Here is a 23,107-nt window from a genome sequence, read left to right on the forward strand (position 1 = left end):
CGGTCAGGAAAAGCGTCACCCCACAAGAGTAGGAAATCCTCTACAGCAATTAGATCTTTTGGCCTGGGTGGGACAATTCAAAATTTACTATGCTGTGGATGTCTGTGTATAGTAGTTGTGATATATAATACAGTGTATATAGTTGAGACGGTTGAATTGGAGTTTATAGCTAAGCAGGGAGTATTGTGTATTTAATACTTAAATAATATTTGAATAATCTTGTATATATATATATATATATATAATTTGGTTAAGCATTCTTGTTTGTTTAAATAATTAATTATGATTATATGTAAAAATAGGTTTATTACATCACACTATACATGTGCACCGTGCTTAATGTAAACCATTAAACCTGCATTCCTGGACTCCCTTGTGCTCTTTGAATTAGTTTAATGTTTTGAAGTTACAAAACATAACCGGTAGGATTACTCCCAACCAATTATCCTCTTGCACCCCCCCCACCCATCCCAATCTCACCACCACCATGAGGTGTAAAGTTAAAAGAAGTAAAGGCAACTTAAAAACATCTTTTTTTTTGTATTTATAGTGGGGTATTGGAAGTGCAGGAAACAAGGCTCTCTGAAAATGGCCACTACAGAAGTCTGTGAGCCTCTGACTTAGAGCTTAATATGCTGAAAATGGTTAATTTTTCAATTTACTGGATGCTACGTTTATGTATAATTTAATGTGGATGAGAAACAGAAGTGGCAGAGACTGGCTTGTCCTCCCTCACATGCCCGTTCTGCCAGTCAGTAAGACCCATGGCTAATTTCCTTCTACCTCACAATTACTTTCCTGAGCTAAACTATATCCCTCAATCCCCTGGTGTCTAAAAATCTGTCTGTCTTGAAGATTGGTGTTGGGTATTGGTTTTTTTTAACAGGTAGAGTGAAAATTGTTTAAGTACCATCCAGATATTCAGCTGCTGTCCTGGGTAGCAAGTTCCAAAGATTCACACTCCCTAGGTGAAGAAATTTACTCTCATCGCTGTCCTGAATGGCCAGTTCCTTCCTTTGAGTTTGTTACCTATGATTCCCAACTCCGTAGCATCCACATTACCAAGCTCTTAAGCACTTTGCGTGCGTCACGGAGGCAGGGAGTCATGCATGTCCTTCAGCCCATCATATCCATGCCAACCTTTTGCTCAGCTACACTAACCGCAATTGCCTGCACTGCATGTGTGTATGCTTTTATGCCTTGTCTATTGATGTGATCGCGTAAATATCCCCTAAACATAGTGATTGTATCTGATTCCACTGCCTCTTCTAGTAGCGAGTTCCAGATATCAATCAAACTCTGCTGAAAACTTCCACCTCACATCCTCTATAAGACTCCCTCCTCTCACCTTAAACCTATGCCTCGTGGCATCTTTTTCATTTGCAAGCTGAAAAGTCTGATTTGATATTCTCACTAGTGTGATAGTTACTGAATCAATCGGTTCAGCACTGTGATGGATTCAGACCACAGCCGCAGAGCCAGTTCCACGCTGAAGCACCACAATCAAATCGCGTAAATAGTAAATGGCGTTCGGCACTGAAGACATCAAACCGCAGCCAGAAGTGAGTCCACGACCACAAGCCCCTGGAACGATTGAACTTTGAAGTTTGGGACCCAAGACTCCTGCACCTTCCACCAGCAGCAGCGAGAGGGAGACTGGTCAAACAAAGGCAGACCGCACTGGGTGCCCATTCATTTTCCTCGCTCATCCTGGCCGATTTTAATCTTGCTCAATGCTTTAATCGGTGTGGAGTAACGGAGCTGACCACAGGTTCTGCCACAAGGAATCAACGAGTACACCCCCCAGTGATGGCCACAGCTGCACTCCACGTCAAATCCCCAGAAGCACCAGATCGTTCAGTCAGCCTAGAGGGAAATTACAGGCTGCAATCAATCCCATTTGAGAAGAAGAAAAGAAGTATATTTAGAAGGAGATAAAGAGCATCCACTATTTTGTAAGATGTCACTGTTGGTCACTAGCACCATCTTGCCACACTCATCAAAGTTGCTGGTGAACGCAGCAGGCCAGGCAGCATCTCTAGAAAGAGGTACAGTCGATGTTTCAGGCTGAGACCCTTCATCAGGTAAGTGAGCTACTAACAGATTTGAAAGTTGGAGGGGGAGGGGGAGATCCAAAATGATAGGAGAAGACAGGAGGGGGAGGGATGGAGCCAAGAGCTGGACAGGTGATTGGCAAAAGGGATATGAGAGGATCATGGGACAGGAGGCCCAGGGAGAAGGAAAAGGGGGAGGGGGGATAAAAGCCCAGAGGATGGGCAAGGGGTATAGTCAGAGAGACAGAGGGAGAAAAAGGAGAGTGAGAGAAAGAATGTGTGTATATAAATAAATAACGGATGGGGTACGAGGGGGAGGTGGGGCATTAGCAGAAGTTAGAGAAGTCAATGTTCATGCCATCAGGTTGGAGGCTACCCAGATGGAATATAAGGTGTTGTTCCTCCAACCTGAGTGTGGCTTCATCTTTACAGTAGAGGAAGCTGTGGATAGATATGTCAGAATGGGAATGGGATGTGGAATTAAAAGGTGTGGCCACTGGGAGATCCTGCTTTCTCTGGTGGACAGAGTGTAGGTGTTCAGCAAAACGGTCTCCCAGTCTGCGTCGGGTCTCGCCAATATATAGAAGGCCACATCGGGAGCACCGGACGCAGTATATCACCCCAGCCAACTCACAGGTGAAGTGTCGCCTCACCTGGAAGGACTGTCTGGGGCCCTGAATGGTGGTAAGGGAGGAAGTGTAAGGGCATGTGTAGCACTTGTTCTGCTTACAAGGATAAGTGCCAGGAGGGAGATCAGTGGGGAGGGATGGGGGGTACGAATGGACAAGGGAGTCACGTAGGGAGCAATCCCTGTGGAAAGCAGAGAGAGGGGGGGATGGAAAGATGTGCTTAGTGGTGAGATCCTGTTGGAGGTGGCGGAAGTTACAGAGAATAATATGTTGGACCCGGAGGCTGGTGGGGTGGTAAGTGAGGACCAGGGGAACCCTATTCCTAGTGGGGTGGCGGGAGGATGGAGTGAGAGCAGATGTGCGTGAAATGGGGGAGATGTGTTTGAGAGCAGAGTTGATGGTGGAGGAAGGGAAGCCCCTTTCTTTAAAAAAGGAGGACATCTCCCTCGTCCTGGAATGAAAAGCCTCATCCTCAGAGCAGATGCGGCGGAGACGGAGGAATTGCGAGAAGGGGATGGCATTTTTGCAAGAGACGGGGTGAGAAGAGGAATAGTCCAGATAGCTGTGAGAGTCAATAGGCTTATAGTAGACATCAGTAGATAAGCTGTCTCCAGAGATAGAGACAGAAAGATCTAGAATGGGGAGGGAGGTATTGGAAATGGACCAGGTAAACTTGAAGGCAGGGTGAAAGTTGGAGGCAAAGTTAATGAAGTCAACGAGCTCAGCATGCGTGCGGGAAGCAGCGCCAATGCAGTCGTTGATGTAGCGAAGGAAAAGTGGGGGACAGATACCAGAATAGGTTCGGAACATAGATTGTTCCACAAAGCCAATAAAAAGGCAGGCACAGCTAGGACCCATACGGGTGCCCATAGCTACACCTTTACCTGGCCAATCACCTGTCCAGCTCTTGGCTCCATCCCTCCTCCTCCTGTCCTCTCCTATCATTTTGGATCTCTCCTTCCCCCTCCCACTTTCAAATCTCTTACTAACTCTTCCTTCAGTTAGTCCTGACGAAGGGTCTTGGCCTGAAACGTCGACTGTACCTCTTCCTAGAGATGCTGCCTGGCCAGCTGCGTTCACCAGCAACTTTGATGTGTGTTGCTTGAAATTCCAGCATCTGCAGAATTCCTCGTGTTTGCCATCTTGCCAGACAGTTTCATTTTGATGTCAATCACTTCCAATTTTTGTTAAGGTTATATCCTACTATGTGCATTATTCCCTAAAGGCCTTTAAATATTTTTTCATCAATTAACTCAGGATAGCATACTGAATCTGAATTGCACTTGTTCCTTACACTTCATTAATTCATCCTCCACACAATTGCATTTGTTTGATGTTGCAAGCACTGGAGAAACTCAGAGGGCCAGGCAGCACCTATGAAGGGAAACGGTCAGTTAAAATGAACAGTCAATATTTTGGGTTGAGGCTGTCCAAACGAGGGGTCTCGACCCGAAATGTCGATTCACAGGTTCTCTCCACAGATGTGGCCTGATCCGCTGAGTTCCTCCAGGGCTTTATGGGTTGCTGCAGGTTTCAGAATCTGCAGTCTCTTGTGTATTGACTTTGTTTGATGTTATCCTGTTTGCTTAGACTGAAAGACTTTTAAACTTGAAGGTAATTTTGAACTAATCAGGCAACTTTAGCAATCGTAACCCTAACCACACACCTAGAGCGCCATCTCATGGCAAATTATGAAACTACATCAAAGGATCCGCATAGAACATACAGAGGACCAGGCGTGCAATGCAGTATCCGTGCTGATGGGGTTTTCTTGATAAGAAATAAGCAGTTCATTGAAAACCTTTTCCATTGTGCCCCTTCGAGGTGGTATGGCAGCGTAGCGGTTAACCTAATGCAATTAAGCACTAGTGACCCAGGTTCATTTCCCGCCACGTCATTTGTATGTTCTCCCCGTGACCGTGCATGTTTCCTCCGGGTGCTCCAGTTTCCTCCCACGTTGCAAAGACGTATGGGTTAGTAGGCTAATTGGTCACTTGGGGGGTAATTGTGGGCTGGTTGGGCCTGTTACTGTACTGTATCTCTAAATAAAAGTACATATCTACAAATATAATCAGCTTGACAATCTACTATGTAAAAGAACGATGGCCATTTCCAATATGATCATGACTGATCTTCCAAATCCAATTCCCTGATCCAGATTTCTCCCCATACACCTTTATCCCCCGAGCCGTAGGAACAGTATCTAATCCCTTCAATATATTTTAATGATTTGGCTTCAACTGTTCAAACAAACTTCTAAGTAAATTTATTATCGAAGTACTGTATGTATGTGTCACCAGATACTATCCTGAGATTCGTTTTCAAAGGAATACAATAGAATCAATGAAAAACCTCACACAGACTGACAAGAAATACAATAGAATCAATGAAAACCCTCACACAGACCGACAAGCAATCAATGAGCAAAAGAAGACAAACTGCGCAAACACAAAAAGGCAATAATGGTAATAAATAAGTAAATAAATAACGCTGAGAACATGAATTGTAGAGTTCTTGAAAGCCAGTCCATAGGTCGTGTTCAGTGATCAGTTCAGTTTTGTGGTGAGTGAAGATGTCCTCGCTGGTTCTGAAGGGTAATAACTGTTCCTGAACACGATGGTGCGGACTCCTGTACCTCCTTGTGATGGTAGCAATGAGAAGAGAGCATGGCCTGGATGGTGGGGGTCCTTGATGATGGATGCTGCTTTCTTGTGGCAATGCTCTCTGTAGATGTGATCAACGATGGGGAGGGCTTTTCCTGTGATGGACTGGGCCATATCCACCACTTTTTGTCAGCTTTCCATTCATGGGCATTGGTGTTTCCATGCCAGGCTGCGATGCAGCCAGTCAGGATACTCTCCACTGTGTATCTATAGAAGTTTGTCTAAGTTTCAGATGACATGCCGAATCTGCACAAACTTTAGAAAGCAGAGGTGCTGCAGTGCCTGCTTTGAAACAGCATGCACGTGCTGGTCCCAGGACAGATCCTCTGAAATGATAACGCCCAGGAATTTAAAGTTACTGACACCCTCCACCTCCAAGCCCCTAATGAGGACTGGCTCATGGACACCCAGATTCATCCTCTTGTGGTCAATGATCAGCTCCTTGGTTTTGCTGACATTGAGTGAGGCTTTGTTGTGACACTGCTCAATCTCCTTTCCGTGGTGGAGAATTCCATGGGATCACCAATCCGAGGGTGAAGAAATGACTCATCATCCCAGTTTTTAATTTATCCTTAGACGGTGGCCTCTGGTCCTGAACTTAACAACCATTAGGAACATTAATCTGCCCTTCTCATTCCTAAACTTTTCTGTGTAAGGTGGTAATGGGTGTTGTAGGTTTCCCTGAGAAGCTCCAGCTTCTGCTGGCCACGTGTGAAGAACTGTGTGCTTCATATGACTCTTCCCCTTGTCCTCACCCTAGCATTGGAAGCATTATGAATGGAAGCACTGTATTGTTGAGAAGCTGTCCTGTCCAGCTCCTCTTGCATAGCTACTGCTCAAGCACCGAAGGGAGTTTGCAAGTGGAACCACAAGCAATTCACCAAGTAAATGGGTAGTGAATCATGGATGAGTGAATGCCTCTTTCTCTTTCACTTCCAGTTCCAGAAAGAGAAAACTGTCAGGTGAACGATGAGGCAATTATAATTGCTGTTTCAGGATGCTAAAGCATTAATTATAAGAACAAAACAATATGGCTGAAAGGGATTATGTTAAATGCAACACTGAAAACAAGCAATTCTGTGAAGAAAGTAAGCATTTCGTGAACGATTATTACAATTGGATCGGTATCCCATTAAGCTCAGGAAAAATTAGGTTAGTGGAAACCTGGGAGTTGTTATCTATTCCTCGTCTGCTCCCTCAGATATTGCAGTATGATACAAGGAAACATGATGGTTAATTGCTGACATAGATAGTTTGGACCAAATAACCTATTTGCAGGTCATGATTTTTCTGGGACTGGGTGCGCACCAGAAGAAAATAGACAGCAAGTGTTGGCAGGGTCTTTGAGCAGTAGTACATTGGAATTCTCTTTTTGCCATCTTGTCCACTTGCTTATTTTGTTAATAACACTCAACGAAACACTACTTGCATTCAAGATGCTTACAATGGCATCTAGCCTCATGTTACAGTGGTAAGGATGTGGTCTACAAATTAGGTGGTAGATAGAAAATTCATGCCAAAAGGGCAATGTTACAATAGTCATGGGGGGGGGGTGGAATTTCACTATGCAGGTAGACTGGGAGAATCAGGCTGGTGCTGGATTCCAAGAGGGGGAATTTCCAGAATGCCTATGTGATGGCTTTCTAGAGCAGCTCATGATTGAGGCCACTAGGGGATTAGCTATTCTGGATTGCGTGTTGTGCAGTGAATCAGATTTGTTTAGTGAGCTTAAGGTAGAAGACTCATTAGGGGCAAGTATCATAATTGAACAGATTCACCCTGAAATTTGGGAAGGTGAAGCTAAAGTCAGATGTATCAGTATCAGAGAGGAGTTGCCCAGCATTGATTGGAAAAGAACACTGGCAGGGATGATGGCAGTGCAGCAATGGCTGGAATTTCTGGAAGCAATTTGGAAGGAACAGGATATATATACATCTCAAAGAGAAAGACGTACTCTCAAGGAAAGATGGCTTTCCTTTACCAATGAAGTCAAAGTCAACATAAAAGCCAAAGAGAGGGCATATAATAGAGCAAAAATTAGCGGGAAGTTAGAGGATTGGGAAGCTTTTAAAAATCAACAGAAGGCAACAAAAGTCATTGAAAAGCTAAAGATGGAATACAAAAATAAGCTATCCAATAATTTTAAAGAGGATACCAAAAGCTTCTTCAGATACGAGGCAGGAGTGGATATTGAACCGCTGGAAAACGATGCTGGAGAGGTAGCAATGGAGGACAAGGCAATGGCAGATGAACTGAATAAGTATTTTGCTTAGTCTTTGCTGTGGAAGACGCGAGCAGTATTGTGGAAGTTCCAGGTGTCAGGGGTCATGGAGTATGTGACATTACCATTACTAGAGCAAAGGTTCTTGGGAAACTGAAAGGTCTGAAGATAGATAAGTCACCTATACTGGATGGAATACATCCCAGGGTTCTGAAAGAGGTGGCTGAAGAGACTGTAGAGACATTGGTAATGATCTTTCAAGAATCACTAGATTCTGGAATGGTTCCAGAAGACTAAGAAATTGCAAATTTCACTTCACTCTTTAAGAAGGGAGAGAGGCAGGAGAAAGGAAATATACCAGTTAGTCTGACCTCAGTGGTTAGGAAGATATTGGAGTTGATTGTTAAAGATGAGGTCTCAGGGTACTTGGGAGTACATGATAAAATAGGCTGTAGTCAGCATGGCTTCCTTGAGGAAAAATCTTGCCTGACAAATCTGTTGGAAACCTTTCAAGAAATAACAAGCAGGATAAACAAAGGAGAATTGGTTGATGTTGTGTACTTGGATTTTGAGAAGGCCTTTGACAAGATGCCACACATGAGGCTGCTTTACAAGCTACGAGCCCTTGGTATTACTGGAAAGATACTCATAAGGATAACGCAGTGGCTGATAGGCAGGAGGCAAAGAGTGGGAATAAAGGGAGCCTTTTCTGGTTGGCTGCCAGTGACTAGTAGTGTTCCACAAGGGTCTATATTGGGACCAATTCTTTTTATTGCTATATGATTTGGATGATAGAATTGATGGCTTTGTTGCAAAGTCTGCAGACAATATGAAGATAGGTGGAGGGGCAGGTAGTATTGAGGAAGTAGATAGACTACAGAAGGACTTAGACAGATTAGGAGACTGGGCAAAGAAGTGGCAGATCGAATACAGTTTTGGGAAATGTATGGTCAAGCACTTTAGAAGAAGAACTGAAAGAGTTGACTATTAGATTAGATTATGAGAACACTCAGTCCTCGTTTATTGTCATTTAGAAATGCATACATGTATTAGGAAATGATACAATGTTCCTCCAGAGTGATATCACAGAAAAACAGGACAAACCAAAGACTAACACTGACAGCACCACATAATTATAGCATATAGTTAAAGCAATGCAAAGCAATACCATAATGTGATAAAGAACAGACCATGGGCACAGTAAAAGAAGTCTTAAAGTCCCAAGTCAATCAGCTCCTGAGTCCCCAATAGCAGGCGGCAAAGGGAGAAACCCCCTGCCATAAACCTCCAGGCACCGACAACTGCCGATGCATTGGAAGCACCAGACCACAGCCGACACTGAGTCCGTCCATCCGAAAACTTCGAGCCTCCGACCAGCCCCTCCGATACAGCCTCCCGAGTGCTATCCTCTGCCGAGTGCTTTCAACCTCTCCCCGGCCACCGAAACAAGCAAAGCCGAGGATTTGGGGCCTTCTCTGGAGATTCCGGACCACACAGTAACAGCAACAGCGAAACGGGCATTTCAGAAATTTCTCCAAATGTTCCTCCATACTCTCACGTCTGTCTCCAGCAAATCAGAATTGTACACGGTCCCCTACTTGACAAATAACAGACACCACCACCGAAGTGGCCGCGCGCGCTGCGTCGCGCCGCCATCTCCTCATCCTCCTGACTATTTTCTAAATGGAAAGAAAAAAAACTAAGGTGCGAGGGGACTTGGGAGTCCTTGTGCAGAATTCCCTAAAGGTTAATTTGCAGGTTGAGTCTGTGGTGAGGAAGGCAAATGTGATGTTAGCATTCATTTCAAGAGGACTAGAATATAAAAGCAAGGATGTAATGTTGAGACTTTATAAAGCACTGGGAGGCCTCACTTGGAGTATTGTGAGCAGGTTTGGGCCCCTTAGCTGTGAAAGGATGTGCTGAAACTGGAGAGGGTTTGAAGGAAGTTCCGGAAAATGATTCCAGGATTGAATGGCTTGTCATATGAAGAGTGTTTGTTGGCTCTGGGCCTGTATTCACTGGAATTCAGAAGAATGAGGTTTAATCTAATTGAAGCCTATCAAATGGTGAATGGTCTTGACAGAGTGGATGTGGAGAGGATATTTTCAATGGTGGGGGAGTCTAAAACCAGAGAACACAGCCTCAGAATAGAGGGATGTCCTTTTAGGACAGAGATGAGGAGGAATTTCTTCAGCCAGTGAGTGGTGAACCTGTGGAATTCTTTGCCACAGGCAGCTGTGGAGCCAAGTCTTCATGGCGGAGCAGACTTGATGGGCCAAATGGCCTAATTCTGCTTCTATAGCTATTGGTCTCATGTTACTGGCAGCTTTGGATACCAACTTTAATCGCCATCTCTTCATTTTCTGAGGGAGAATCTAAGGATTCAGGATGACTAACAACCACATAAAAGTTGCTGGTGAACGCAGCAGGCCAGGCAGCATCTCTAGGAAGAGGTGCAGTCGACGTTTCAGGCCAAGACCCTTTGTCTCTGCACCTCTTCCTAGAGATGCTGCCTGGCCTGCTGCGTTCACCAGCAACTTTGATGTGTGTTGCTTGAATTTCCAGCATCTGCAGAATTCCTGTTGTTTGACTAACAACCACCCTGGTTTTGTGCACTCTGAGGCAGCCGATGATGACAAAGTGGGAACAGCAATCTCGCCTGCACCTACTTTGTGCATTTTGTAATGCTTCTTTGCAGAAAGACTACACAATGAACAGTTAAGTATTTAATTTGAACTTGCAGTGCAATAAAGTAGAAGACACTGACCATAAAACCACATAAAATGTTTGACATTTTGAAACTATTTTCCATACAACCTCCCTTTCTGTCTGCTCATTCACTCAAACACAGTAACATTTTAAAGGTAAGATATAGTGGAAATGTAGAGTTATGGGAGGTTATTATTTAATTCTATTCTACTTTCACTTCTGCCTATTCTATTGTTTATGCATTTCAGTGGGATATTATAGATCACAGAAAGAACAGCTAAACAGACTTGTCAGCTCCCAAATGTTCCTCAATGACCTGTAATGATGTAATGTACACTACAGTTATTTCATTCTAAATGGGTGATAGAAAGAGAGAAAGTGATTGAGGAATGCAATTCCATTTTGGCTGAAGGAATTAAAACTGGATGTTTTCTTAATGATAGAATATTGCAGAAGAGAAAATTGATTTAGATGGTGTCTGTGAGCAGCCAGTGCATAAAGTAACAGAAGTAATCAAAAAGACAAAATTCAGTGTTTTCATTTATCTCCTGGCGTGTGAGGTTTGGAAGTGAGTTAGCCCTCTCTGGAATACTGCACCCTCAATCGAGTATATTCAAGATTGAGGTGGACAGAGTTTTGGACTACTGGGGTTGGGGGTGTCAGGAGCTAAGGGGATTGGGCAGAAGAGTGGTGTTTAGAGTGGCCGTGATCTTATTGAATGGTTGAGTAGGCTTGAGGGGTCATATGATTACTGTGGTCATGCTCCTATACCCGATAGATAGATAGATAGATAGATAGATAGATAGATACTTTATTGATTCCAAAGGAAATTACAGTGTCACTGTAGCATTGCAAGTGCACAGACATACAAAGATACAAATATTAGAAGAGAAGTAAGAAAGATTATAAAATAAGTTAGCTCAAACAGTCTAACGGGGGGGGGGGGGGTCATTATAGAGCCTAATGGCCGAGGGTAAGAATGACCTCATATATTGCTCTTTGGAGCAGTGTAGTTGTCGTAGTCTATTACTAAAAGTGCTCTTCTGTTCAGTCAAGATGGCACGCAGGGGGTGAGAAACGTTGTCCAGAATTGCCAGGATTTTCCGTAGGGTCCTTTGTTCTACCACAGACTCCAATGTGTCCAGTTTGACTCCTATAACAGAGCCAGCCTTTCTAATCAGGTTATTGAGCCTGTTGTCATCACCCAGTGTTGATGCCACTGCCCCAGCACATCACTGCGTAGAAGATTGTACTGGTGACAACAGACTGGTAGAACATGCGAAGGAGAGGCCTGCAGAATCCTGTTCTCAGGGAATATATACTGAAATGGAGGAATTATTGGACAGATTAACCAGAAGATTTCTAGGACATGGCTAGCTTTATTTACTTGTTAGGCAGTCTGTTGTAGTCAAGTACGCTGTAAATAATGTGATGGAGAATGTGGCAGAATAGGTGCAGAGTCTCCATTTCCTGAGGAGACTGAGGTGAATGAGTCTCTCCTCCCTCCCATTTTCACCAGATTTTACAGGCAGACCGTTGAGAGTGGCCTGACCAGCTGCATCACTGTCTGGTATGGGAATTGGGAATTGCAAGCTATCTAATCACAAGCCCCTACAAAAATTTGAGAGGATCATTGGGGTCTCTCTAACACCATTCAGAGATATTTATCAGGAGCGCTGCCTATGCAGGGCCCTTAGCAATGTCAATGATCCCCCTGCCCATCTGTCCAACAATCTCTTTGACCCCTTACCATCAGGCAGGAGGTACCATAACATCAGGACAAGGACTGTTAGGATGGGAAACAGCTTCTTCTCTCAAGCTACAAGATGACTGAACTTCCTGCCACTGCCCAGGTCTCATCACGTATGAAGCACCAGTGGCATTATACTGTTTACCTTTTAACTTGGGCATTAAGTGCACCTTATTGTTTGCTAATTTATTTATGGTAACGCTACTTTGTATGTTGTGTATGTGAGTTATATGTGCTGTGTTGTGCACCTTGGTCTGGAGGAGTGTTACTTCATTTGGCAGTGTACGTGTGTTTGGTCGAATGACGATAAACTGAACTTGAACTTGAAGGGAAGTTTCTTCTAATGGGACAATCCGGAACAAGGGAGCCTCTGCTCTTCTAGCCTTTGATGGTCACCCTGCCCTGGCTAGTTGGTCAGAAACCTTCCCTGATCCTGGGTGGCAAAAGATCAGGTGTGATATTCCACCACAAACATCGCTCGGTTTAGTGAACTCAAAGACTCAAAACCAAGCAACGTCCAAGAAACAAAATGAATACAGAGTTTGTGAATGGTCTGTGTTTTGGACTTTGTGTTCCACCAGCTTTCTTTGATGGAGAACAGCACACCCTCAGTCTTCCAGCAGTCAACAGTATCGTCTTCATCCTGCGCTTCCTGGAGAACCTCTGCCACAGCCTGCACTCAGACAACCTCTTCAGCAGCCAGCCCTTCACCATACACAACACAACCTCCCAGACCTCAGTGGAATATGAGAGTGACAGGATGCATGCAGGTACGGCACTATGTATGTACCGCTGTTGGATGTTATTGCTGGCTTTATAGAGAAATGTCGACAAAGCTAATAAATTTGCCATCATTAACCTTGCAAATTCTATGTGGGTAGGGGTTTGGGGAAGAGAATTAAATAAATTAAGACAAGTTCTTGATAATTTCAAGGGGAAGTGATGTCTTTGAAGTTCTGGAGGCTTTGTGTTAATATTGTCCAAAACCTGATCTTGCATTAGGCGCCTGGCTGCCAAAAATCATCACCTCAGTTTGCCGCGAGTGAAATAATATTGTACTCTTTAACTGATTCCACCTCATTTCCTTTTATGCTCTTGCTGTAAAATTCACAAATTCCCCCAAATAAGCTTCAAAACCAATGCTTGTAAAGGTGTCTAGTTCCATTACTGATAAGGCATCTGGTCTCTTTACCTATGAATGATTTCAGCAAAGAATGGTTTGTTGCATGTGGGGACATGAAGTAGATTAGACCTGTGCTCTATGAAGAATGAAAGGTAATCATATTGAAATATATACTGTAAACAAAAATCTTAAAGGGCTCAGTGAGGTAGATATAGAGTTATGCTTCTCCTGCCCTGCATAACTAATCACTTGGAACCCACTGGCCAGTATTATGCATTTTAACATTTATGGTAGAGTTTTTAATGGAGACTGATCTGGTTAGATGAAATGTGATAACATCGACTGAAGTCAGCATGGCTTCCTTAAGGGCAATTCTTGCCTGACAAATCTGTTGAAATAACAGGTAGGATAGACAAAGGAGAGTTAGTGGATTTTGTTTACTTGGATTTTCAGAAGGCCTTTGAAAAGGTGCCTCACATCAGCTACTAAACAAGATGAGGGCTTGTGGTATTATAGGAAAGGTACTAGCATGGACAGAATATTGGCTCACTGGAAGAATGCAATAAAGGGTCCTGGGAATAAAAGATACCTTTTCTGGTTGCCTGCTAGTGAATAATGGTGTTCTGCAGAGGTCAGAGCTGGGTATGTGACTTTTCACATTATATGTAAATGACTTGGATGATAGAATTGATGGCTTTGTAGCTAGGTTTCAGGTTCAAGTTTAACTTTAATTGTCATTCAATCATACACATGAACACAGCCAACCAAAACAGAGTTCCTCTGGGGCCAAGGTGCAAAACACAGTAACAATAGTCACACACAGCACAAAGCACATATAACACGTATAAGATAGCAGTAAACATACAGTCACACAAAAATATAGCCCAAATCCCTGAGTCCAAGGATGTTGTCAGCAAGAACAAGCCTGCCGCAGTATGCAGACAAACACAATCTAACTTGTCTTCTACCAAACAAGCACAGGAGGGCAGGTAGGGTTGAGGAAGCAGGGAGTCTGCAGAAGGACTTGGGCAGGCTGGGAGAATGGGCAAAGAAGTGGCAGATGGAATATAGTGTAGGGAAGTGTATGGAGGAAGGAATAAAGGCATAGGTTAATTTCTACATGGAGAAATATCAGAAATCAGAAGTGCAAAGGGACTTAGGAGAGCATGTGCAAGATTCCGTAAAGATCAACTTGCAGGTTGAGTCAGTTGTAAGGAAGGCAGATGCAATGTTAGCATTCATTTTGAGAGGACTACAATATAAAAGCAAGCATGTAATGCTGAGGCTTTTTAAAGCATTGGTAGGGCCACACTTGGGAGCATTGTGAACAGTTTTAGGCCCTTCATCTAAGAAAAGATGTGCTGGAGTTGGAAAGGGTCTGGAGAAAGTTCACGAGAAAGATTCTAAGAATTAAAGTATGAACATACGAGGAGTGTTTGACCTGAACTTGTTTAGAAGGATGAGGGGGAATCTCACTGAAACCCAGGAAGTATTGAAAGACCTGGAAAGAGTGGATGTGGAGAGGGTGTTTTCAGTAGTGAGAAAGTCTAGGACTAAAGGGCACAGACTCAGATTAAAGGGCATCTTTTGAGAACAAACGTGAGCAAGTATTTCTTTAGCCAGAGGTTAGAGAATCTGTGAAATTCATTGACCAGACAGTTGCTGAGGCCAAGAAACTGGGTCTATCTAAAGTGAGGGTTGATAAGTTTTTGATTAGTAAGTGTGTCAAAGGTTACAGGGAGAAGGTGGGAGAATGGGGTTGACAGTGAATAATAAATCAGGCATGAACGTCATGTGGAACAGAATGGCCTAATTTTCTCCTGTGTTTTCTGTCCTTCTGAATTTATGGATTCTGTAGGGGCTAATGTACATGCTGAGGAGATATCTGCCACTTGATTAGTAAACAGGTACTGAGAGACTGATCAGTGGTTGACAATACCGAGTACACAGGTATCAAGGAGGTGACCTGAGGCACTGTCAACTTCTCCATCAGTGGTGGGTTCGGACACATTGCTGGTGCCCGCCTGTGGCTCTCTGCTCTCCAGAAATTACCTGGCCTTAGCGCTGCCTCTGCCTTCCTTTTCTTTTGGATAGCTCAGGGCTTCTGCTTATTTTCCATTTTATCCTTTCTAACTCACCTGCAGTTTAGCAAATTCTCACACATTGTCTGTTGTTTCAGTTTATTAGTCATCAGAAATTGTTATTGATGGTGAGAGCTCTTGTATTTGAATGAAGATTGTGCTAATCAGACTGAATAAACAAATGCACCTCCACAAATATGCACACTTCCCCTCACTCGTACATTCACACACTCTGCACACTTTCCCTCACTCATACATTTACACACATACACACTTCCCATCACTCGTACATTCACACACATTTACACACTTCCCCTCGCTCATACATTTACACACCCTGCACACTTCCCTTCACTCATACATTCACACACTCTGCACACTTCCCCTTGCTCGTACATTTACACACACATCTACACACTTCCCCTCGCTCGTACATTTACACATATCTACACACTCATACATTCACACACTCTACACACTTCCCCTCACTCGTCCATTCACACAGTCTGCACACTTCCCCTCACTCGTACATTTACACACACATCTACACACTTCCTTTCACACGTACATTTACACATACATCTACACACTTCCCATCACTCGTACATTCACACACTGCACACTTCCCCTCACTCATACATTTACACACATAACCACTTCCCATCACTCATACATTCACACACATTTACACACTTCCCCTCACTCGTACATTTACACACATATCTACACACTTCCCCTCGCTTGTACATTTACACACACATCTACACACTTCCCCTCGCTTGTACATTTACACACATCTACACACTTGTACATTCACACACTCTACACACTTCCCAGCACTCGTACATTCACACACATTTACACACTTCCCCTCGCTCGTACACTCACACACCCTGCACACTTCCCCTCACTCATACATTCACACACTCTGCACACTTCCCCTCGCTTGTACATTTACACACACATCTACACACTTCCCCTCGCTCGTACATTCACACACCCTGCACACTCCCCCTCACTCGTACATTCACACACTCTGCACACCTCCCCTCACTCGTATATTTACACACACATCTACACACTTCCCATCACTTGTACATTCACACACATCTACACACTTACCCTCGCTCGTACATTTACACACACATCTACACACTTCCCATCACTTGTACATTCACACACTGCACACCTCCCCTCACTCGCATATTTACACACACGCTTACACACTTCCCATCACTTGCACATTCACACACTGCACACTTCCCCTCACTTGTACATTCACATACTACACACACACACACACACACACACACACACACACACACACACACACATACAGAAACATACACACACGCGCGCACACACACCCACACTAGTCAGGGGAATAGAGACAACTCTCTGTCACTAGGATGGAGAGTTACAAAGGTTGTGTTACTTGCCTCGTGCCCATGATCAGTACATCTCATATGATCTGCAGAGAAATTTAGATCCAGTTGTTGTGGTCTATGTGGGTTCCAACAGCCTAGGGAAAAGAAGGAAAGAAGTTCTTCTGAGGGAATTTGGGCAGTTACAGACTAAATTAACCAAGTGGGGCTAGTGCGAGGCTATTACTGCTCGGGATGGCGGAGTTTGGAGTTCATTTCAACACTATCTGTAAGCAGTTTGTATGTCCTTCCTTCCTGTAATCACAGGGGTTCCCTCCAAGCTCCAGTTTCCTCCCACATACCAAAGGCGAACCAATTAGTGTGTTAATTGGTCATTGTAGATTGTCCTGTCATTAGGCTGTGGTTAATTAGCTGGGTTGCAGGGCATGTGGCTCGTTGGTCGGTGAGGGTCTGTTCTGTGCTGTATCTCCAAATAAGTAGATAGATGGATAGATAGAATGATAAGTACATAAGTAAATAGGTAGATAGATAAATAAATACATAAAGAAATAGATAAATATGGCAATAATCTTTGGATTGTTACCTAGGGCATGTGCAAATTTTTCTTGGGTTCATGAGATCAGAGAGCTAAATGTGAGGCTCAAAGATTGCTGTGGGAGAAGTGAGTTCGAATTTGTGAAACATTCACGTCAATCTTGGGGAAGAAGGGAGCTCTTCCAATGGGACACTCAATCTGGACCATATTGGGACCAGGCTCCTGGCAATTTGCAATAACTAGAGCTATGAATAGAGCTTTAAACTAAATAACTAAGGGTTGAGTTCCACAGCTTGGAAAAGTGAGGATAAAGTAAAAGGAATGGGAGTACAGGAGAGGTTATGGAAGTCTTCAGAATAGAGAATATGACTAGAAAGTGGAAAGGATTTAATTGAAGGCAACATGGAGACAAAAATGAATGCATGCAGTATATGGAATAAGGTAGATGTTTTCTACGACAGCTAGAAATTGGCATGCATGACATTGTGGGTATCAAAGAGTCATGTTTGAGGTAAGATCACAGCTGAGAGCTTAACATCCAAGGATAGACATTATATCAAAAGTAGGTAGATAGAGGTGTTGGGGATTTTTTGGTTAAAAAAAAAATGAAATCAAATCCTTAGAAAGAAGTGACGTAGGATCAGAAGATACAGAATCCTTGAGGGTAGAGTTAAGAAACTGCAAGGATGTAAAGAAACAAGCAAGAGAAAATCCGCAGATGGAAATCCAAATAAAACACACAAAATACTGGAGGAACTCAGCAGGGCAGGCAGCATCAATGGAAAAGAGTAAACAGTTGAAGTTTCAGGCCAGGACCCTTCAGCAGGACTGGAAAAGAGAGATGAGAAGTCAGATTAAGAAGGTGGGGGGAGAGGAGAAGAAAGTACAAGATAGTAGGTGATAGGTGAAACCGGGAGGGGGAGAGGTGAAGTAAGGAGCAGGGAATTGACTGGTGAAAGGGATAAAGGGTGGAGAAGGGGGAATCTGATAGGGGAGGATGGAAGGCCATGGGAGAAAGGGAAGGAGGAGGAGCACCAGAGGGAGGTGATGGTTGAGAGAGGGAAATGGGAATGGGGAATGCTGAAGGAGAGGGTGAAGGCAATTATCATAAGTTGTACTCAACTCAGAAGAATAATGTGGGCTGCATAAATGACTATCGCCCGGTGGCACTCACATCGACAGTGATGAAATGATTTGAGAGGTTGGTCATGACTGAACTGAACTCCTGTCCTCAGCAAGGACCTGGACCCATTACAATTTGCCTATCACCACAATAGGTCAACAGCAGAAGCAATCTCAATGGCTCTCCACACGGCTTTAGACCACCTGACACACAAACACCTACGTCAGGATGTTGTTCATCGACTGTAGCTCAGCATTTAATACCATCATTCCCACAATCCTGATCGAGTAGTTGCAGAACCTCGGCCTCTGTACCTCCCTCTGCAATTGGATCCTCGACTTCCTAACCGGAAGACCACAATCTATGCAGATTGGTGATAACATATCCTCCTCGCTGACGATCAACACTGGTGCACCTCAGTGGTGTATGCTTAGCCCACTGCTCTACTCTCTATATACACATGACTGTGTGGCTAGGCATAGCTCAAATACCATCTATAAATTTGTTGACAATACAACCATTGTTGGTAGAATCTCAGGTGGTGACGAGAGGGCGTACAGGGGTGAGATACGCCAACTAGTGGAATGGTGTCGCAGCAACAACCTGGCACTCAACGTCAGTAAGATGAAAGAGCTGATTGTGGACTTCGGGAATGGTAAGACGAAGGAACACATACCAATCTTCACAGAGGGATCAGAAGTGGAGAGAGTGAGCAGTTTCAAGTTCCTGGGTGTCAAGATCTCTGAGGATCTAACCTGGTCCCAACATATCGATGTAGTTATAAAGAAGGCAAGACAGCGGCTGTACTTCATTAGGAGTTTAAAGAGATTTGGCATGTCAACAGATACACTCAATAACTTCGATAGATGTACCGTGGAGAGCATTCTGACAGGCTGCATCACTGCCTGGTATGGAGGGGCTACTGCACAGGACCGAAAGAAGCTGCAGAGGGTTATAAATTTAGTCAGCTCCATCTTGGGCGCTAGCCTACAAAGTACCCGGACATCTTCAAGGAGCGGTGTCTCAGAAAGGCAACGTCCATTAATAAGGACCTCCAGCTCCTAGGGCATGCCCTTTTCTCACTGTTACCATCAGATAGGAGGTACAGAAGACTGAAGGCACACACTCAGCGATTCAGGAACAGCTTCTTCCCCTCTGTCATCCGATTCCTAAATGGATATTTATCCTTTGGACACTACCTCACCTTTTTTAATATACAATATTTCTGTTTATGCACATTTATTAATCTATTCAATATACATATACTGTAATTGATTTACTTATTTATTATTTATTTATTTATTTATTTATTTCTCTTCTATATTATATATTGCATTGAGCTGCTGCTGCTAAGTTAACAAATTTCATGTCACATGCTGATGATAATAAACCTGATTCCTGGTTCAAGAAATCAATGTTCATGACATCAGGTTGGAGGCTAACCTCGATGGAATATAAGGTGTTGCTCTTCCAAACTGACTGTGGCTTCATCGTGGCAGTACAGAAGGCCATAGACTGGCATGTCAGAACGGGGATGGGATGTAGAATTGAAATGGGAGGCCATTGAGAGATGTCACTTCTTCTGGTGGATGATGACGCTTTCTCCCAATCTACCTCGGGTCTTACCAATATACCAGGATCACCAGATACGGTCTCCCAATCTACCTCGGGTCTTGCCAATATACTGGGATCACCGGATACGGTCTCCCAATCTACCTCGGGTCTTACCAATACACCGGGATCACCGGATACGGTCTCCCAATCTACCTCGGGTCTTACCAATATACAGGGATTACCGGATACGGTCTCCCAATCTACCTCGGGCCTTACCAATACACCGGGATCACCGGATACGGTCTCCCAATCTACCTCGGGTCTTACCAATACACCGGGATCACCGGATACGGTCTCCCAATCTACCTCGGGTCTTACCAATACACCGGGATCACCGGATACGGTCTCCCAATCTACCTCGGGTCTTACCAATACACCGGGATCACCGGATACGGTCTCCCAATCTACCTCGGGTCTTACCAATACACCGGGATCACCAGATACGGTCTCCCAATCTACCTCGGGTCTTACCAATACACCGGGATCACCAGATACGGTAGATCACCCCAACAGACTCACAGGTGAAGTGTTACCTCAGGTCTTACCAATATACCGGGATCACCAGATACGGTCTATCAATCTACCTCGGGTCTTACCAATATACCGGGATCACCAGATACGGTCTCCCAATCTACCTCGGGTCTTACCAATATACCAGGATCACCAGATACGGTCTCCCAATCTACCTCGGGTCTTACCAATACACCGGGATCACTAGATACGGTCTCCCAATCTACCTCGGGTCTTAACAATATACCGGGATCACCAGATACGGTAGATCACTCCAACAGACGCACAAGTAAAGTGTTACCTCGGGTCTTACCAATATACCGGGATCACCAGATACGGTCTTCCATCTACCTCGGGTCTTACCAATATACCGGGATCACCAGATACGGTCTCCCAATCTACCTCGGGTCTTACCAATACACCGGGATCACCAGATACGGTCTCCCAATCTACCTCGGGTCTTACCAATATACCGGGATCACCAGATACGGTCTCCCAATCTACCTCGGGTCTTACCAATACACCGGGATCACCGGATACGGTCTCCCAATCTACCTCGGGTCTTACCAATACACCGGGATCACCGGATACGGTCTCCCAATCTACCTCGGGTCTTACCAATATACCGGGATCACCGGATACGGTCTCCCAATCTACCTCGGGTCTTACCAATACACCGGTATCACCGGATACGGTCTCCCAATCTACCTCGGGTCTTACCAATACACCGGGATCACCAGATACGGTAGATCACCCCAACAGACTCACAGGTGAAGTGTTACCTCAGGTCTTACCAATATACCGGGATCAAGTGTCTCCCAATCTACCTCGGGTCTTACCAATATACCGGGATCACCAGATATGGTCTCCCAATATACAGGGATTACCGGATACGGTCTCCCAATCTACCTCGGGTCTTACCAATACACCGGGATCACCGGATACGGTCTCCCAATCTACCTCGGGTCTTACCAATACACCGGGATCACCGGATACGGTCTCCCAATCTACCTCGGGTCTTACCAATACACCGGGATCACCGGATACGGTCTCCCAATCTACCTCGGGTCTTACCAATACACCGGGATCACCGGATACGGTCTCCCAATCTACCTCGGGTCTTACCAATACACCGGGATCACCAGATACGGTCTCCCAATCTACCTCGGGTCTTACCAATACACCGGGATCACCAGATACGGTAGATCACCCCAACAGACTCACAGGTGAAGTCACCAGATACGGTCTCCCAATCTACCTCGGGTCTTACCAATATACCGGGATCACCAGATACGGTCTCCCAATCTACCTCGGGTCTTACCAATACACCGGGATCACCGGATACGGTCTCCCAATCTACCTCGGGTCTTACCAATACACCGGGATCACCGGATACGGTCTCCCAATCTACCTCGGGTCTTACCAATATACCGGGATCACCGGATACGGTCTCCCAATCTACCTCGGGTCTTACCAATACACCGGTATCACCGGATACGGTCTCCCAATCTACCTCGGGTCTTACCAATACACCGGGATCACCAGATACGGTAGATCACCCCAACAGACTCACAGGTGAAGTGTTACCTCAGGTCTTACCAATATACCGGGATCACCAGATACGGTCTCCCAATCTACCTCGGGTCTTACCAATATACCGGGATCACCAGATACGGTCTCCCAATCTACCTCGGGTCTTACCAATATACCGGGATCACCAGATATGGTCTCCCAATCTACCTCGGGTCTTACCAATATACCAGGATCACCAGATACGGTCTCCCAATCTACCTCGGGTCTTACCAATATACCGGGATCACCAGATACGGTAGATCACTCCAACAGACGCACAAGTAAAGTGTTACCTCGGGTCTTACCAATATACCGGGATCACCAGATACGGTCTTCCATCTACCTCGGGTCTTACCAATATACCGGGATCACCAGATACGGTCTCCCAATCTACCTCGGGTCTTACCAATACACCGGGATCACCAGATACGGTCTCCCAATCTACCTCGGGTCTTACCAATATACCGGGATCACCAGATACGGTCTCCCAATCTACCTCGGGTCTTACCAATATACCAGGATCACCAGATACGGTAGATCACCCCAACAGACTCACAGGTAAAGTGTTACCTCGGGTCTTACCAATATACCAGGATCACCAGATACGGTCTCCCAATCTACCTCGGGTCTTACCAATATACCGGGATCACCAGATACGGTCTCCGAATCTACCTTGGGTCTTACCAATATACCGGGATCACCACATACGGCCTCCCAATCTACCTCGGGTCTTACCAATATACCGCGTTCACCAGATACTGTAGATGACCCCAACAGACTCACAGGTGAAGTGTTACCTCGGGTCTTACCAATATACCGGGATCACCAGATACGGTAGATGACCCCAACAGACTCACAGGTGAAGTGTTGCCTCACCTGGAAGGACTGTTGTGGGTCCTGGATGGTAGTGAGGGAGGAGGTGTAGGGGCAGCTGTGACACTTGTTCCCTTGCAAGGGTAAGTACCAGGAGGGAGATCAGCGGGGAGAGACGAATGGTTAAGAGCGTCGCGTAGGGAGCAATCCCTGTGGAAAACAGAAGGTAGCGGGGAGAGAGAGATGTACGTGGATGAAAAGACTCTAATAGGTGTTATATACAGGCCTCGAACAGAAGCCAGGATGGGAGGCATATGAAAAGGGC

General features: G+C 44.8%; 1 protein-coding gene across 2 annotated transcripts in view; it reads left to right on the top strand.

Moving 5' to 3' along the window:
- Positions 1 to 23,107, top strand: part of scml4 (Scm polycomb group protein like 4) — a 91,328-nt gene that overhangs the window by 52,594 nt on the left and 15,627 nt on the right. For both annotated transcript variants that reach the window (XM_063040808.1, XM_063040809.1), the window contains one exon: positions 12,608 to 12,796. In XM_063040808.1, coding sequence (XP_062896878.1) covers positions 12,608 to 12,796 — 189 coding nt within the window. The remainder of the gene's footprint in view (positions 1 to 12,607; positions 12,797 to 23,107) is intronic.

Source organism: Mobula hypostoma, chromosome 2 (assembly GCF_963921235.1).
Source record: "Mobula hypostoma chromosome 2, sMobHyp1.1, whole genome shotgun sequence".
Taxonomy (NCBI): domain Eukaryota; kingdom Metazoa; phylum Chordata; class Chondrichthyes; order Myliobatiformes; family Myliobatidae; genus Mobula; species Mobula hypostoma.